General features: G+C 38.6%; 2 protein-coding genes across 2 annotated transcripts; one reads left to right on the forward strand and one right to left on the reverse strand.

The window, feature by feature from the left end:
• The first annotated feature begins 3495 nt into the window (after positions 1 to 3495).
• On the forward strand, positions 3496 to 5635 carry LOC103963221 (transcription factor DIVARICATA). The gene is made up of 2 exons (XM_009376002.3): positions 3496 to 4685; positions 4914 to 5635. Exons 1-2 carry the CDS (start codon positions 4255 to 4257, stop codon positions 5401 to 5403), a joined length of 921 nt encoding a protein of 306 aa, XP_009374277.2. The 5' UTR covers positions 3496 to 4254; the 3' UTR covers positions 5404 to 5635.
• Positions 5636 to 9618: 3983 nt separating this feature from the next.
• LOC103963274 (cardiomyopathy-associated protein 5) lies at positions 9619 to 18561 on the reverse strand. Its single transcript, XM_048569332.1, has 7 exons — positions 17355 to 18561; positions 16212 to 17254; positions 15266 to 15982; positions 11001 to 15113; positions 10754 to 10899; positions 10225 to 10329; positions 9619 to 10143 (listed from the first exon to the last, which is right to left on the reverse strand). The coding sequence occupies exons 1-4, from the start codon at positions 18559 to 18561 to the stop codon at positions 12627 to 12629; spliced, it is 5454 nt and encodes a 1817-aa protein (XP_048425289.1). The 3' UTR covers positions 9619 to 10143; positions 10225 to 10329; positions 10754 to 10899; positions 11001 to 12626.
• Positions 18562 to 19068: the final 507 nt, after the last annotated feature.

Raw genomic sequence — 19068 nt, forward strand, 5'->3', positions numbered from 1 at the left:
GCGTGCACATGCGAGACAGGGGGGCTACGACCCTTCTACATACCAGTGAGTGGGCTTTTGTTTTCCGTATATACCTATATACATTTATATTCCCAGAAATTGATTTAAAAAGGGTTATTTGCCTTATGCCATGTACTTTATTAATTATCGTTTATGCATCGTTGCATGCATTATTTGTGGCATACATATACATATGCATATGTCATATATATTTGTGTGTGGGTGCTGTGGAGGCATAGGTAAGTGCCAGGTAAGCGTTAATTAACGATTGCATTACATAGTGTTTAGAGATGCTTAGAGAGCTCATAACCTGCACCCCCGGTGTTAGTGCTCCCGCCCAGAGTAGGGCACAGTCCTTCACGTGTTGTTCACCTCCTGCACCATACGCTCAGCTTGGATCCAAGTTAGGTGCATAGGCCTGTCGTACAGACCACAGTAGGTGGTTCCGACTCGTAGGTGACCCGCGATTATTCGCACAGCCTTCACGTGATCGTAGCACTAGAGCGTATATACATGTTACACCCAGGCCTGTCGTACAGACCCCTTTAGGTGGTTCCGACTCGTGGGTAGGTTTATTTGTGAGATTGATATTTGAGCTCTATATACAGCCGTACAGGTCACGTTAGGTGACTCCGGCTGCCAGAGGATTGGGTGATTGATACGACTCACACCTGAGCACTCGCATATCATTAGGAGATTTTGACATAGCATATATTGAGCATGATTGGCATACCCTTGAGCATGTTGGGCATATCTATACATACGTACATATGTTATTTTTCTGGGAAGTATACAGGTTTTACGGCGAGGGGTTAGATTGTGTTTTGCTAAATGGTTTTCAAAGAGCTTTGTTTTGCCCACTCACGCTTTTGTTTTGCGCCCCTCCAGGTTCTAGTTGATTAGCCGTTGCGGTGGTTTCCCTTGCGAGCTTTTCGGCGTTCTGACAGACACTCCACATGTAGGGTCGCCTTCGGCTTACTACTGTGTTGTTTTATTTGGACTGCTATAGACTTGCTCTGAATTTGTATCGCACTAACTAGCACTTATTCTAGTACTAGAATGCTAGTTTTTAATTATTCGTACTTTTATATTACTACTCTATTAGCTTCCGCACGTGCACATGGCTACGTCGCCTTTGTGTGACGGCCAGCACGCTCCTATCTCGGTCGGGGTGTGTCAATAGTAGCTTACATGGGAGTGAAGGAAAGTCTCTCTTCATAGCTTTGTAAGAGGTATTCAACGGATGAAGAATATCTTGTATACAAAGCTTATCAAGAGAGCATGCAAAAGGGTAGGCAAACATGGTTTTCCTAGCCAGATAGGCAAAAACTTGCACAAAGTGAATAAGCAAAGGAGTTAGCAAATTATATCACTCCCCCAAAGAAGCAACATGCTACATTTCATGTAATACAATTTTGCTAACTTGATTTGCATATTCTCATAGAGATGCGTTAAACAATCGGAACAGATGTATCATTTGACTGTTCACATAAAAGCATTATCTATATTTTGGTGGTCCCACCAATTTTACATATTCCACCCTTATTATTAGACCTGACATTCGTGTCGTGTATTTTATATTCGTGTCATACCCGATAGCTTAATGAGTTGTGTCGTGTAACATCCGTTAAAATAAACGGGTAATATGACCCAACCCGTTAATATTATCAAGTAATATGACCCGACTGGTTACTTGTTAAGAAAAATATATTTAAATCAATAAATAATGAAAATGAAAAACATAATTTGATCCAAAAAAATGTAAAACATAATACTAAATTAGTATGTACATACACATTGTTACATAAATATTAATTCAAAACATAAAAATAAAAAAAAAACATTTGTCATTCAAGTTTACATACTCCAAAATAAGAGTTTAATGAAAAAACATTAGTGCATGCTATAATATACAAATGTTCAAAGATATGCAAAATGAAGAGAGTTGTGTTTCAAGGTTGAGGAACCTTGCACGTTTTTGATAATAAAACCCTTCAATTTTCATCAATCACCAAGGGAAATGGTATTGGAAATTTGGTTTGATATATTGGCTTCAAGCGTTATGTTGACGATGTATTCACTAAGGTTTTCCATAATCCATAAACTATAGATCTAAATTTAACTATTGATTGTCGCTTATATTTACGTTCCATTCTTCTCACCAATTTTTTTTTTTTTTTTTCAGATTTCTTTTTTGAAAACATGATCTCTTAGAGAATGTAGGAAGATGAGCGGTTTAGATCGTTGATATTACGTTCAAAGTGTTACCATTAGTGAAAATATAGCTCGAAGTTTATAAAGTCTCTAGAAACTATATAACATCAACTTATATTTTTAGTTAACCGTAAATATCGAAATGTCATATTAACGATTCGAACCGTTCATTTTTCTACATCCACTAAAAGATCACTTTTCAAGAAAGAAAATCTAAAAAAAATGAAATTTGGTGAGTAGAATAAAGTCTAAATAACAATGGACAGTTCAATTTAAATCTAAGGTTTATGAATTATGGTGTCAGATTTCGGAGTTGACCCCTTCACACAAGTTGTAAAACTTGTCATTATGAGTGATTGTATTTTTTTTTTTTTTTTAACATTTTCACACTTCTACAATAATAATTATTAATTTTGCACTCAAATAAAAAACACTATTCATGAGATTTAGATGGTTTTAAAAATCTAAACGACCATGTAACCATCGCCTAAGCGTAGAAGATACAACCATGTAACCATCGCCTAAGTGTAGAAGATGCAATCATGAGCCTTTATACATGCTTTCACATTTTTCAGACTTATACATTAATGATTATGAATTTTATTTATATGAACTTCCTTAAAAAATACTATTCATGAAGGTTTGTATGGTTTTAAAAATTCAAACGACGATGTACCCATCCTCAAAGCGTAGAGGATGCGATAAAATAAAAATAAAACTTAAAATTTTAAAATTTATATAGAAATACAATAATAATTAATCAACAATATATACATATCTATTATATCTATTGTATTTTATAGTAGTTTAAAAAATTAAAATCATCAAAATAACCTTTTTCTTATCGTGTTGAAATATGTTACTCGCGTGTCACTCTCGTGTAAACCTGTTAAAGACCCGTTATTAACAGGTTCTTATCGTGTGACTTGATTAGTTATCGTGTAATAAACTACCAGATCTACTTATAATTGTCATATTACGACAACTATACTAAAGTTTTGTTTTTAAGAATGACGTTGTCGGACAACCCTCCTAAATTTGTCGTGAAGTCATTGGAGGGGTGAGCTTCCATCAATAATCATAAGCTGCCAACCCACTGTTACCTCACAACTCAAAAATAAGAAGGAAAATTTGACCTTATTTTTATATTTGTTATGAAAAATCAAACCAATAAAAATTACCCCCAAAAACATAGAGAGTTAGTATTATAATAAGAGGGAGCTTTTTCATAATTTGAAGTATCTACAAACACCTTACCCTCCAATCACAGCCACCCACCTTCAAACTTCCTCCCTGTCTCTCTCTCTCCAAAGATATTAGCAAAAATTGAGATTCATTTCTTGAAGTTTGCTATGGTTTTCTCTTTCCATTCATAGCTCAAACACTACACTTCTGTTTTTTTTCTTTCTTCTCTTTTCTTTGTTGCTCAAAGGACCTCCAAAGAGAAAAGAAAAAGAAGGAAGAAACCTTTCCCAACTTTTCCTTCTCACTCCTCTGAAATTCAGAGCCTCTCTCACTCCTCTACCCAATTGGGTTTTCCCCATTCTTTTCAGTTTCTCTCTCTTTCCAAATTGGGATGTGTTAGAATTGAAGAAGAAGAAGAACAAGAAGTTGCAGATACAAGTGAGCTTTCTCCTCTTTTTAAATCCTACCCAAGATTCCAACTTCCATTTTCTGAAAACGTTTTCTGGTTCTCTGTCTATGATCTTTGAAGCCTCAATGGGTTCAGATCCCATTAGGGTTATTGGGGTTTTTGGATTAGGTGCAAGTTAAGCTAATTTAAGTTTCTTGATTTGGAAAGATATTTGTTTGGATTTCGAAAAGTTGGGTTCTTTCTAGATTCCTCAGAAAAAAAAGTATTCTGATTCCTTTCAAAATGCCCCTTGATTTAACACTCATTTCATCCCTCTGAAACCTCCACCCTCCCTTCCATCTCTCTCTGCATTCCCTCTTAAGGTTCTCCTTCTCTTGCTCTGTTTCTTCAAATCCTTCGAGTTTTTCGGTATGCTAGCGTGAATTGGAGCTCTTTAATTCGATAGTATGAAGTTTGAGATGGAGATTCTGTCCCCTTCGTCCTATTTTGCGACTTCGAATAGGCTTATGGAAGAGAGCAAGAGCGCGAGATGGACTCCGGCGGAGAACAAAATGTTCGAAAACGCCCTGGCGGTGTACGACAAGGACGCGCCGGACCGATGGCACAAGGTGGCGGAGTTGATACCAGGGAAGACGGTGAGGGACGTGATGAAGCAGTACGAGGAATTGGAACTTGATGTTGGCAAGATAGAAGCAGGGCTTATTCCGATTCCGGGATACGGCCCCTCTCCATTCACATTGGAGTGGGTGAACAGACACGGCGGCTATGATGGGTTCAAACAGCAGTCTTATGGGATTGGCGGCAAGAGATCTTCGTCAAATCGCCCTTCGGATCACGAAAGAAAGAAAGGGGTTCCGTGGACAGAAGAAGAACACAAGTAAGTTTCCCCAATGAAAATTTCAGAACGTAATGTCATTCGGTAAACATTTAAGTTTCTAACTTTTTCTGAGGACATGATCTCATTGAAGTTTTATGTTTTTCGAGCTCGAAATCTAGATATAACCTTGGTATTGCGTATGAAAATCATATTGGTTAAGAATTTTTTGCAGTGATTTATTTGTCAGACATTGTTTTGACATGATATTTTGATGATTGTTTGGCATAGGCTGTTCCTAATGGGACTGAAGAAGTATGGCAAGGGGGACTGGAGGAACATCTCGAGGAATTTTGTGGTGACACGAACACCGACTCAGGTGGCTAGTCATGCACAGAAGTACTTCATCAGGCAGCTTTCCGGGGGGAAGGATAAGCGAAGAGCCAGCATCCATGACATAACTGTCAATCTCAACGACATGAGAACTCCGTCTCCAGACAACAAAAGTCCTCTCTCTCCAGAGCTGCCTCAGCATCCGAATTCTGCTGCCACCGCTAGGGCTCCGTTTCAGTGGCATCAGCCGCAAGGCGGTGGAGTAAACTTGGGTTTTAATCAAGGGCATGGAAATATGTTCATGTCCTCCCATCCTTATGGGATTAGTTCATACGGACAAAAAATGCAGGGGCAGGATCTGCACAAAGGTGCTGCTAATAACTTGTACTATGGACCGCAAAATTTGGGTTTTCAGATGCAATCCTCGCAGCACTACCCGCACGGATGATCTATCAGTGGCAGCTCTCCTGTCCTCAATCCTCTGCAGCTTCATATGCCAATATGGTCTTTTAGTTCATTAGTGTAGCTTGATCCAAGCTTCCTTTTTTTTTTTCATGGTTTAATGTAAATATGTTGTTCACAACTTTGAGTTAGCCAAGCAGTATTTGAGGGGAACAGGATCCAAGTTTTTCTTGGAATTTCAAATTATGAAATATGAAACTGAGTTGAAGCATCTCAAACCCTATGGATTTCATGTTCTGCCCCTCTCTGGATTTCATATTCTGATATGTGATAAGGTAGTGGTGAATTATTGTAGAAGACATCTAAAAGATGAACAAGAGCTTGGATGAGAGAGATAATGATTTTACTTTCTAGAGTCCGGTTAGCGAAAAAAAACTTGGGTACGGCAGTCCAATCAGCTAGATGAGTAAGATGCTTTCTCAAAGGAATGGGCCCAACATCCGACCCCACATAGGTTATACTTCCAATGCACACCAGCCTTTTGTGAGAGTGGCTAATCAACTTGTCAATTAGGCTGTCTTACTGAATATTTTCTCTCGACTTAAGAATCTTAAAGCAAGATGCTAAGCTGATCGGTTGACTGTTCTCTATCTCATACCTTAAGAATGATTCCTCTAGTAAAGAATGGAACCTGGAAGGCGATAATACACCAGATCAGATGGCAGACATAGAAATTCCAAGTTCTAATGGTAATGAAATAACAGGCACAATCAAGATAAGCATCTTTTGTCAAATTGTGAAAGCATAATTAGTATGAATCCTGTGACCAGGATTAGTACTAATTATGATTAACTTAATACGCACGGGGATCTTCCAAGCTTTAATTTTTCTTTACTCCTTGAATTTTAGTCAAATGTATATGACTTCTAATTTTGCCACTTAATAGAATTAGGGAAAAATTAAAATTATAGAAAAGTCTATGAGCATCTCACATTGTGCTTTGACTGCTTGGAATAATCTAAAGAGAATGATTCATGCATACTCATTTTCTCCTTTTGCACAATTTAGTTTATTTTTGCCATTAATTCTCTTTTGTGACCGATATGTTACGGGGTTGAGTCGCAAAAACAGTCTATTTGCAAATCAAGGGCAATGGTGCGTATGATAGACATTTCCCCAGACCCTTGCCAAATAAAGAGTCTTATTGGCTTGAAGTCGGTCATATCCTTTGATTTATTCAATCAGAAATAAATAGAAGTTTATCGAGGGAGAAAAGACATTTGCGGAAATCACTTCCCTAATCTTAATCTTCCCTAACTAGCCTTTAGACTGTGCAGTTAAACTAGTTGGTTTCCACCACAAAAATCAAGACCGTGAATGCTGGGTTTTCAATTCAAAGAGGCCAAGTCATAGAGCGCTTATGTTTGGAATTCGATGGTAATTGGCAAGTAAGACGGTCTACTTTTAGCTCTTTTTAGACTGTCGCACTGAACTTTGGTTCAAAAAATGGGCAAGTTGACTAGGCAAGACTTTCAAAGTCCAAAACTTTGATCAAATGCTGACCACATGCTGACTCTTCCCTGCACTAACTCAAGCATCTTATGCTTCTTCAGTCACTTTTCTGGCTTTGTTTCTATGAGATCCTCTTCTAATTAGGTAAGAAGATCCCGACTAGGGATGTTGATTAATGATTTCATTACACTATAAATTACTCGGCTTGTTACATGTAAGAAGAATTATTTCCTTACCGAAAACACAGTTTGATGCATGAACATAAAGTTTGTTTTTTCGTGGTTATGATTTTCACACACCTTCCTTTTCCTTCCACACTCTTCTAATTTATATCTTTTGATTTGTTCAACCCATTAGACATAAACAATGTGAGGATTGTGGAAATCATTAACTTTTGTGATTTTAATACTCACTTCAGTATATGTGTCAACCCATTATTTACTGTTAGTGACAAATGATTCGTTAACTGTAAGAAGTCAAACAGTCTTCATTATGAATTTATAATAATATATAGCACTAAACAGGATATAGAACAGATTTGATCTGGTAAGTGAATCTAAATTTCGGTTCATGTTTTCTGTGCTGGATTTGGTTTTGATCATGGTGGTTTTGTGATTCTAAGTGTACGGCACCTACCAACTAAATAAATGTTAAAAGAGTTTTGATTGTTCTCTGTTCAGATTTAGACTAATTAAGTAGCTTTTTTTTAGCAGAAAGACTACTTTACCCTTTTCTCTCAGTCAGTGTATTATATATATATAGGATTTGAGATTCTCTTTTATTGGAATTAACGAAAGATTTAGAGTAAAACTGAGTACAGTAGCGTTTTAACATTCATACAGTCGGTCCTGCTAAGCTTGGTTGTCGTTGTTTGTATTTAAGATTCTCTTTTGGTGGGAATATGATTGACTTGTATGTATTTCCTTTAGCCTTCCTTCTTTTATTTATTTGGAAGAAGAATCTTGCTTCTAATTAAGTGCTACTTTGAACTAGTTATATGCAATGCCATCAAGTAAGACAAGCTAACAATTATTACCTACTATTTAGCTCCATAAAGTTCAATGACACTACAAGCATACTTTTGGAAGTTGAGTTTTCCATCTCTATCCTTAGAAAGAGGGAGTGTTCAGTAAGGCTACCGCACTACTGTGATACAACAACGAATTCAAAGGGTGAGGGACACGTGCATTGGGTGAGGGTTAGAATATAGGAGAGGAGTCACGTGGTCTGGATGTTCGCTTTGAAGTTTTTTCTCCCTCGTATCAAGGTTTTTGTGGAGCTGATTGCGGAGTTGGACTAATGATCTATAACCATACACAGGTTCTGTTAGGTGATACTATTTTCTTACCCTTATAAACCCATGAATTGATCAAACTCATTCATGTCCGGTGTAGGGTTTCTGTCCATGACATTCACCCCTAATCGAACATGAAACCTCTCGTCTTCAGTGTTGAACACCTTGCCTATCCATCCATCCTATGTTTAACCCCTCGGCGGATTCAATCCACCCCTAATAATATCGATGTGCACGTCATATAGTAGACATTCCGATGTGTTGCTTTTCTCCAACAGATGGTTAAAGAAAAAGGATGAGAGAATTGAGGGAGAGAAAAAAAAAATGAAAAACTAAAAACAACTTCAGGTGATTTACTACTTGAAACTTCAACTATATAAAAAGGAAACTCGCTATTGCAGACCGCACCAGTTAAACAAAATGGCAAAACAATGAACACAATGCTCTAGTTGCACTGTGGTGTTTTTCATTTTGTTTCAATTTCGAGATAGGCATATAGAGTTATACCCCCAAGTCGGGCAAAATCTTGGGTGTAATAGGGAATATACCCTTTCTATCCGTCTCACTTATTGTGTAACCGTGCCAAATATAATTTTCTCGGTCAATGAGATGCTGTTTTATTCAACCTTACATATGGTGTAAAGAATCTCGACCAGCATGGGCAATATAGTCATTTTAGGGTTTTTCACAGTAAAATGACAAAACTAATCACCATTTTTTTCCAACCCTTTATGCAACTTGGAGAGGAAGGCATCCTGTACCACTTTATTCCTAGTTTGATTAACATCTCAAAAACTAATTCTAACCACATACATATAGTATCTCACTATCCCTACTACTTTCGGCCATCTTGTTTTCTCACCATTTTCTCAACTTATATTCTGATTCTTCTCTCTCAAATTGCCAAATGCACAGCAGAATTCCCTATGGGGGCCTAAGTCCCCCTTTTTGCTACAGTTACACGGGATCCCCGCTAAGAAAGGGCTCCATAGTCTCTAATTACTGGTTATATCTAAAGCAAAGATATGAGTGGACTTTGCAGTAGGGTTTGATTCTACGATGCTCTTCAGTGGCCCAATGGAGATATCTGGGAATAGTCTCGTGTGGGGGACCTATTTCTACATCTCAAGGTAAAGAATATGGAAGGTCGGAAAGCAGAAGATACATCATACGTGAATAACATTAGTTAATGTAATCACAGATTAAACGATTTCATTTCTGTGTGAGTAATAAGAATCGGATAAACAGTTCAACAAATTAAAAAGTATGAGTTAAGTACTGGTTTGGTACTGATGTGTTTTTATAAAAAGTGACTATAAAAAAAAGTTGAGCTCAAAAATGTATTTGGTAAATACTTAAAAGCAGCTTATTTTCACAGTTTTGGGGTGAAAAAAAGCTGAAAACGTGAAGCAACAAAAATGAACTTATTCTCATAGCACAGCAGAAGCGGTTTTTTTCCAAAGTACAGTAATACCAAACCAGCCCTAAGACATACCATTGTCAATAATATCAGTTGGGATACAAAGCTGCAGTCGGGATATATGTGACTGGAAACCTTGTTCTTCTCCCTCTTTATTGTAATGAAACTGAATTGCAAACTGACACTGTACATTGATCTGATTCTGACCGTATGATTTGTATCCGCTCTAAGAAAACATCCCATAGTCCACCCTTCGTGCCAGCCGACTATAATGACAAGGAGCCAGCAGCACGGTATAAGGTAACATAAGAAAAGAAGAGGATGAATTCAGACATTCAATTAAGAAAAAAAAATACGAAACATGGTGGCTCTACGAACTTCCCTTGCAACCATGTCTAGCAGGATCTAACGGACAACGGATGGTCAAAAAGATCCGCAACAAACTTCACTCTCAGTATTCTTTCAACAGCATCATCTATCCTGGACATTGGTATCTCCCCATGTTCCACCAGACATACCAAATCGTCCACAAACTGTTCATATCTGAAAGGCACCATCACCTGCATACCTTGGCATTTAGGCAAAAGAAGTGCAAATCAAGGATTGAAACAAAAAATTTAGTCTTGGAGTTCAATATCTACCATGTCAACTCCTGCATCAACGGCAGATGAAATAGAGAAACGATAGTCTGAACCTCGAGGTGTGCAAAGTCAGTCAAGTGATTCCCAGTCAGAAATAACAAAACCCTGCAGCATAAAAAACCCTGTTATTTATCTGACATAGAGAAGCTACATTTAAAAAAACCATGATATATCTGAAAGTCACATCTAAGACCAATAAAATTGTGCTTAATTAATTAACTTGAATTTCACTATATGATTCTAATGTTAGCAAGTTGCATCAAACGGATCAGTAGGAAGTATGTAATTTACTTCCATTCCAGCTGGAATAGGATGCCATAACAGTAGAAACTCCCTGAGAAATACAGTCCCGAAATGGTGCCATATGAATCCTCTCTTAAGTCTTTGGAAGATGATATGGTATTCCCCTCATTTAGACCTTTATGTGTACCTCCATCTCCGCCAAAATGCTTGGCACATGCAATAGTTTTGTTTCTGGAATAAAACGAACATGGAATTTATGAAATTATTTCTAACAGCTTCTACTTACCTTCCCATAACAAAAGGGTATCCCTTTGGACGTCCTTTGCGTGGCTGCCCCTGCAAGCCTGTAACAACGGTCGTCATCTTTCTAACAATTTCAGTGTCTTCCCTGAAACTCTCATAGCATCTTCCCCATCTGGGATCTCTGCACACCTGTCGAAAGACTCGAAACTCATTCAAGTGAATTGCTTTACTAATCCATTCAATTTCATCAGTCTCATTGTAATCTCAAACATATGTCCCTAGTGACTTACAGGAACACAAGGAAAAAAAGTATATTGAATGCCACTAGCCCTGACTTCAAGAGCGGTTGCAGCACCAATCCTTTCAGCCAAATCAGCATCTCTGTCACACAGTTCACAAAATGTTAAGGGAAATGCAGGACTGAAACAGAACTCGTATCTATAAATTAGTAATTTAACTCCACCTTTTTCTTCTTTTTTCCTTTTTTTCCTTTCTTTATATCATTCTGTTTAACTCAATGCCAACACGAATCAACCAATATGGTAGTTACACTCTGCAAGCTATTAGAATGTGAGCATCCCACTCAAAACCAATTGGCAAGTAATTCTCCGATGTGGAATTCGTAGTCTCAACACTCCCCCTCATGTGTAGCGTCACTCCATCCAAACACCTAACATGTAATTAGCCTGATCTAATCCCATATGAGCATCCAACGCAAAACCAATTGGCGGGTGGAGAGACCCAAGATCTTTTAAACTGTTATGTAAGGATTATAAACGTATAAGACTAAATTACTGTTCCAGAAAAAGATGAAATCCTTGATCCATTGTGATTCAGTTACCAGTAAGTAACATAACTGTATCCTTTTGAGTCATCAGTAGGGACTGTAAACTTAAAATTTCAATTCTTTTCCAACATTTTCTTAGTAACCAAACAAGGCATCAACAAAAACAAGTGAAAAAGGGGATCATTCACATCTTTGAACTTAAAAACCAAAAGAAGGAAGCTAACCTGGATGCCCAAGACCAATATTGTGAGGGAATATGGTGGCACCATACACACTGTTTCCATGAACCGCATCAAATTTACTAGAATACTTCAGAGTTGCATACCTGAATCTGTTCATGATCTTATTCAACTGAGTTGAATTCCTTCAGTTATAGTACTTTATAGAAAATATAAGGTATAAACTTATCCGAGTCCAACAAAGTAGATATATCCACATTTAATTCCCAAAAAAAGGGAAATACAAAAGAATTTTGATTTGTTACAAATATTAAAAACACACAAAGGTTTCTTACTCTAATCCTCTGGAGAGCCAAATGAATCTGGTAAATTGTTATTGAACACCATATTACCTATTATTCTACAGAGGTTACGCAGATCATTATACTACTTCTTACTGTTTCGGCTTGATGGATCAATAGCCTGTTCATATTTTAGAAGTTTTAGACTCACAATCTACATCTTGGATGGCTTCTAATTTGCCTCTGGCATCAGCTGGCTTAGAAGTCCACCTGCACCTCCTTCTACAGACTAACGTCTTCTAACTTATTCTGGAATTCCTTGTCACCGACTGCTCGATCACCAACTTCATAAGTGACTTCTTCAAGAGTCTTTCTTGGAGAATCTTCTAGTACCTGTTCAATTTAACAAGTTTTGCGTTCGTTAGTCTTAAAAACTCAATGTAAATAAGATTCCGCTCTTCCAGCTTCTAAAGAGAGAACAAAATTAATGTTGTGAGTACGTGATTTATATAAAATGTTTTCTTATATATGAGGTTTGTAGAACAACGAGGTCTGTAAAGTGTTTGCTTATTCACCAAGAAGAAAAAACACACTTTTTGTGGAATGTATACTTTGCTTACCTTGCTAGCTGTTCGTGATACATTTCCCGTATCTTCACTAGAGTCTCTGTCAAGTTTTAATCTCTTCAACTTGTTTTTTCAATTCTGCAGTAGCCTCAGTAGTTGGTTTTTTCAATTCGGGAGCAACCTCCGTTGCTTTTGTTGACACATTTACATTTTCTTCAATCGGCTTTTTCACCTCAATAGCTCCATCAGTAGTGTTATGTGCTACATTATCAGTTTTTCCACCTGAAGAAACCCCAGTTGCTTTCTGCGAAACATTTCCACTTTCTTCAGTTGTTTTTTTTAAAACTGCACCAGGCTCCGATGCTTTTTGTGATGTGTCTTCACTCCCTTTATCCTGTTTGTTTAAATTTGTAGCAGGATCTGATGTTTTTTGTGATGCATCTTTGGTTTCTTTAGCTGGTTTTTTCAATTCTGTTGCAGACTCAATTGATTTTTCCGATCCCATTCCTATTTCTTCAGCTGGCCTTTTCAGTTCTCTCGAAATCTCTGCTGTTTTTTGTGACGCTGCTTCGCTTTCTTTAGCTGGTTTTTTCAATTCTGCTGCAGACTCTATTGATTTTTGTGATCCAATTTCTTTTTCTTCAGTTGGCCTTTTCAGTTCTCTCAGAATCTCTACTGCTTTTTGTGAGGTTGCTTCGCTTTCTTTAGTTGATTTTTTCAATTCTGCTGCAGACTCCATTGATTTTTCTGAGCCAATTCCTTTTTCTTCAGCTGGCCTTTTCAGTTGTCTCGGAATCTCTACTACTTTTTGTGGCACTGCTTCATTTTCTTTAGCTGGTTTTTTCAATTCTGCTGCAGACTCTATTGATTTTTCTGATCCAATTCTTATTTCTTCAGCCGGCCTTTTCAATTCTCCTGGAATCTCTGCTGCTTTTTGTGACGCACCTGCAATTTCTTCAGTTTGCCTTTTTAATTCTACTGGGACCTTAGTTGCTTTTGTTGATACACTCCCAGTTTCTTCAGCAGGTTTTTTCATTTCTGCAGCAGCCTCAGTTGCTTTCAATGGTACACTTCCAGTTTCTTCGGCTGTTTCTTTCATTTTTGTGGATGCGTCTGTTTCTGTTTGAGAAACACTTCGAACTTCTTCAGGTGGTTTTTTCAACTCTGTACTATCCTCTGTTGTTTTCCCCAACATATTTTCAACATTTTCGGCTGATTTTTTTGATTCTGCAGCAACCATTGATGTTTTTTGTGGTGGATTTCCAGTTTCTTTAGTTGGTAGTATCAACTCTAGGCCAGTCATTGTTGCTTGTTGTAACACATTACCTATTTCTTCAATTGGATTTTTTATTTTTTCTAGAGCCTCTGTCATTTTCTGTGATCCACTTTGAATTTCTTCAGATGATTTGTTCGATATTGCACGATCCTTTGTCTCTTTTTGTGATGCACTTCCAACTTCTTCCCCAAAAATTTTCAGTTCTGCAGTACCCTCAGTTGCTCTTTGTGATTCACTCCTAACTTTTTCAACCGGCTTTTCCAATTCTGCAGTTGCTCCCATTGAAACGTTTCCAATTTCCTCTGCTGGTTTTTTCAACTCTGCTACTGCCTCTATTTTTTTTCCTCGCACGTTTTCAATTTTTTCAGCTAGTTCTTTTGATTCTTTGGTGGTCTGTGATGATTTTTGCGATACACTTCCAATTTCTTCAGCCGGTTTTTTCAGTTCTGAAGGAACCTCGCTTGCTTTTTGTGAGACACTTATAATTTCATCGGTTGAATGTTTTAATTTTGCAGGAGCATCACTTGCTTTCTGAGATATACTTCCAACTTCTTCAGGTGGTATTTTCAGTTGCACCGGAACCTCTGTTGCTTTTTGTGACACACTTCCAATTTCTTGAGCCGGTTTTTTCACCTCTGCGGTAGCCCTGGCTTCTTTTGTTGATACACTTCCAATTTCATCACTCAGTTTTTTCAATTCTAAAGCAGCTTCTGTTGTTTTTTGTGATATATTTCCTATTTGTTCAACAGGTTTGTTTATGTCTGCATCAACCTTTATTGGTTTTGCCGATACATCTTCAACTTCCTCAACAGGTATTTTCGACTGTGTAGCAGCTTTTGTTGCTTTTTGTGATACATTGGATGTTACTTCAACTGGTTGCTTCAAATCTGCATCAACCTTTGTAGCTTTTTCCGAAATATCTTTGATTGCTTCAGCTGGTTTTATCAATTCTGCAGCAGCTTCTGTTGCCTTTTGTGACACATTTACAATTTCTTCAGTAGGCTTTTTCATCTCAGCAACAACCTCTCTCGCTTTTTGTGACGCGCTCCCAATTTTTTCGTCTGATTTTTTCAAGTCTAAAGTAGCCTCCTCCGTTGCCTTTTGTGACAAAATTCCTGTTTCTTCAGCTGGTTTTTTAAGTTCTGCAGCAGCTTCTTTTGCTTTTTCCGATACTTTTCCAATTTCCTCAGCTTGTTTTTTCAATTCCGAAGTTGCTTCTCTCACTTTTTGTGATAAATCTCCAATTTCTTCAGCTTGCTCAGTCAGTATGATGTTGGCTTCCTCGGTGGACTTCTCTGGAGGCATACATTGTTTCTGTTATATGAAATGCAAACATCAGTCAAATCGTTTTAATTTTAATTATGATTTTGGATTCCACAAATCACGAGAGAAGAAGTTACTAGAGAAACAAAAAATCATAAAATTTGATTGAAAGCATGTATCTTTAGTTTTTAACAGTTACAAACCTGCAACTTCTTTGAATCACTTGTATTTGATCGGTCACTAGTTGATTCCTGACCAGGTTGCATTGCAGTTTGAGGCGTCAACAATATGCTGTCATGTGGCTTCACTGTGGATGAATCACTTTTCACGTTGCCTCCCACCTCAGATTCCGGGGCACCCATTAGTCTTTCAGGATTGTAATTTGACGAGGACGCTTGATCCCTTGAGATATCTTCCAGTAACACAGATGTCGGAGATGATAATGATGAGGAAGAAGAAGTGGATGCAACGGCAACATCTTCAATCACCAGATCTTTCTGCATAGCTGATGCAATAGGATCACCAGAAACTCCACGTTCTACGGTACCTTGCTCATCCTTTCTGCCTTGAGTTGGGTTCGAGTTTATTTTCACATCAAGTTCTTTTGTGTCATCATTTTCAGTTTCCTGTTGAAGATCTCCCTCAATACGATTTGAATTCTTATTGTCCTTGGTAGGATGCTTAGTGTACAAGGAAGCTTCACGTTCGGCAGTATTCGCAGAATTTCCCTCCAAATGCCTGCTAGATACTGAAATAGTCCCCTCCTTTGCCTTTGACGGCTCTCCCACAATGTCTTGCTTAACCAATATCTGGTCTCCACCATCTCTGCCTGCATTCATCTTCTCATCTTTCAAACTATCAGTCTCATTGGTTGCTGGTGTGTTCACCTTCTTTGTCGTCTCATCAGGAGGATTCAATTCCTGTTCAATATCCAAACTGATCACACAGAGAGAGAGAGAGAGAGGTTTTTGCATGTAAACGATTAATTGGAAGTCTTTTAGCAGATAGAAAGATATTCACTCGAGTCTACGAGAATTGGGGCTCAAACTTGGGTGATTTACTTTGGTTGGAATTTGAACTACTCATTTCTTAAATTCTATTAGAATTTTTTTCAGCCACATTACTCTATCACAACATAAAAGCACTGACCTCTAGTTTTGCAGAAGGATGAGCCACCCGCTGTTCATTCGATTTCATTGTTTCGTCTTGATTTTCGAGTGAAAGTACATTGCATGAGCTAGAAGCATTTAGCTTTCCAACTTTTTCGACTGCTTGCCTGACATCATCGTAACTCTTTCCATTATAACTCAACGAATGGGCTTGCCCGTCTCCATATATTTCCGTTATCGAAGATGACAACGAGCACACATCATCCAGTTCATCTGGTTGCATGGATGATGATTCAGCAGCATCCTTGCTGTTCTTATTGTTTCCCGAAAATCTGATGCTTGCAAGGTCTTTCTCGCTGAGTCCTCGCACGTCCCTTGGTTTTGATTCACTTTCTTCTGTTTTTGATGATTGAGACGACGCTGCCCACATGTACTCTTTTTCAAAGTCGCCATCCAATGTCACGGATTCTCTATCCGTGGGTGAATTGGCCCCGTCTGTCAGCGGAGGTGAACCAACCTCCGAAACCTCCACCTGTAGGTCAGAAGCTATAGAGTATGTAGGAGTATGACAAGTACCCCTTTCAGAATAAAACAAGCGTTCTTCCAACCTGCTTCTTTCGTGCGCAGACGGGCTAGAATCATGCAACGGCTCCTTTGCAGATTTGCTCTTCGGAATCGAACAATCTAGGGGTTTTGGTGGAATACGCCTCAATTTTGATCCTGCATTTTGAGAGGGTCCAGGTCTAGCAAAATGAAAACTCTGTTCATCGTCTTCGGAATATGAAGTTGAGCTTGACTCGTCGTTGCTGTCATCAGTTACGTGTGGCTGCATCTCTACACTTTTATTTTCCTTCTTGTTCGTTGCTGTTGTATCGATCACCCTCTGAGTTTCTCTGTTTCCTTCATCTTTCGGTTCCACTGAGCTTGTTGCCGGAAGAGGGGATTCAGTTCTGCTTTCAGCAGTATCAGCACCGTTGCCAATGTCGGACATGTTCTCGCGTGCTTTTGACAACAGAGCTTCGATAACTTCGTCATGCTTACCCGACAACATTCTTTCGATATGCCTATCATGAGGTCCTATCTCTGCAGAGAAAAAGAAATATGGATGCAGTTAAGAACCATAACTTGAACCACAGGCAATAAAAAAATTTCGAAAGTGGGATACACGAAAAGCTCGTCTCACCTAATTGTTTTTTAAATCTGGAGCACCCCAATCCATCCAGTGATTTTCTCTTGGGTTCCAATGGATAAGAAGCAGCTCCCAAAGAGAAGCTCTCGTGCCGGCAAAAAAGCATTTCCTTCTGGTGAACCGCCGTGAATTCTTGTTGGAAACTATCCGCCATAAGGTTCGGCTTCTCTTCATGCGGATCGTACGGAAGATCAAATGGATTTTGCATTGGTAACAAAATGGAAGGGGCTGAACCAGGTGTGTCCAAATCACTAGAAACTAATTTTGTGTAATCGACGGGGTTGTTTTTCGATATTAATATCGGAGCAATCTGACCTGGTATGATAGTATCCAAGTCAATTAGACCTTTCTCAACCTGCATTTTGAACAACTTTCTTGCTTTTCTTCTGGCAATCAAACTTTCCAGCCTTTTGTTCCTTTCTATCTCCGAAAGCCCGAGATCCATGAGATTTCTCTGATCATCGTCTGTCCACTGCACCGCCTTGTTTCCACTCTCTTGTGCCTCTCCTCTATTAGTCCCGTCGCCTTCTAATTTGCCCGGTTGTTCATCAGAGTCGTCAGACGACAACAACTGAGATTCTGAAATGTCGGAATCTAGGACCGAATGGTGCTGCTCAACGAGAGCCTGAATACTTTCTTCCGCTGATGCTTTCGCCGCGGAACTCTCTCCCTGATCAAAACCACATTTAGCTTTCTCCTCCACGACTGCTTTCTTGCTTCTGTCAATCAATGCAGTTCCACCAATCAAACCACCATTCAAAGTTTTCGAAATAGAAATGTGTTTCCCCACATTATAATAATCTTGGGCACCGGCTTCTATGCACCTTCTCGAAACATTTGTTCGTCTGCTTTTCTGTCTAGTGAAGGAGCTCCCATCTCGGTTGACAACATCACCACCTCCAACAGGTTGATCGGGTTTTACACACGGCACTCGATCATTACTACTCGGTTTCTCATCCCGTTTGACCTCTTCTACGAATGTGAGTCCTCCGGAAGAGTAAAACAATCTAACAAGAACAGCAATGCAGACAAGAAACGGAAACCAGAAGACAAAAAGATTGAAAAATACATAAAAGAGGTAGCAGAAGAACAAAGTGGCCGAAATAAACGGATGCTTCTGTACACATAGGCTACTAGTTTTCATGGAAAACTTAACAAATCTCCATACACAAACTAGTACAGCCTCAGCTCCAATACCCATATCTACCTCTTTGAACAAAATCTCGAAAACACAGAAACCCGAAAATGTACAAAACTAAGCGAACAATTTACTACATCCAAACCTAGAACAATTTGGGCAGCACTAGTACTATGAATACAGAACTGCGGAAACAAAATCCAACCCGCATTGTAAAAACTGAAGAAAATCGGGTTTCGCTAAAGAGAACAAATTCAAAGGATTCGGATGATATTACATCCAAACTTATCACAACTTTGGCAGCACTAGGATTACAATTTGGGCAGCTCTAGGACTAGGAAAGGAGAAATGGAGAAACGAAAGCAAACCCGCATTTTAAAAACAGGGGAAAATCGAGTTTCGGAAACGGAATGAAAGATACAGAATTTTTGAGATGGACGACGATTTCAAAACCATAAGAAAATGAGAGGTAGAAATGAGGAGCAAAGGAGGGAGGGGGTCAAAGTTTTGCCGATGAATGTATCTCTCACAATCTTTGCTTTGTGTGTGTACCTCTGCAGCTCTGGATTT

Source organism: the organism of the source record quoted next, unplaced genomic scaffold (assembly GCF_019419815.1).
Source record: "Pyrus x bretschneideri cultivar Hongxiangsu unplaced genomic scaffold, Pyrus_bretschneideri_v1 Contig5, whole genome shotgun sequence".
NCBI classification, from domain to species: domain Eukaryota; kingdom Viridiplantae; phylum Streptophyta; class Magnoliopsida; order Rosales; family Rosaceae; genus Pyrus; species Pyrus x bretschneideri.

Bases quoted from the DNA above. Each gene is read 5' to 3' on its own strand.
- LOC103963274 (XM_048569332.1), bottom strand. From the start codon at position 18,561: ATGGGTATTGGAGCTGAGGCTGTACTAGTTTGTGTATGGAGATTTGTT. The intron at 15,983-16,211 runs GTCAGTGCTTTT...GATATTGAACAG, and splicing joins ATCCTTCTGCAAAACTAGAG to GAATTGAATCCTCCTGATGA. The intron at 15,114-15,265 runs GTTTGTAACTGT...TTCATATAACAG, and splicing joins GTGATTCAAAGAAGTTGCAG to AAACAATGTATGCCTCCAGA.
- LOC103963221 (XM_009376002.3), top strand. From the start codon at position 4,255: ATGAAGTTTGAGATGGAGATTCTGTCCCCTTCGTCCTATTTTGCGACT. The intron at 4,686-4,913 runs GTAAGTTTCCCC...TGTTTGGCATAG, and splicing joins TGGACAGAAGAAGAACACAA to GCTGTTCCTAATGGGACTGA.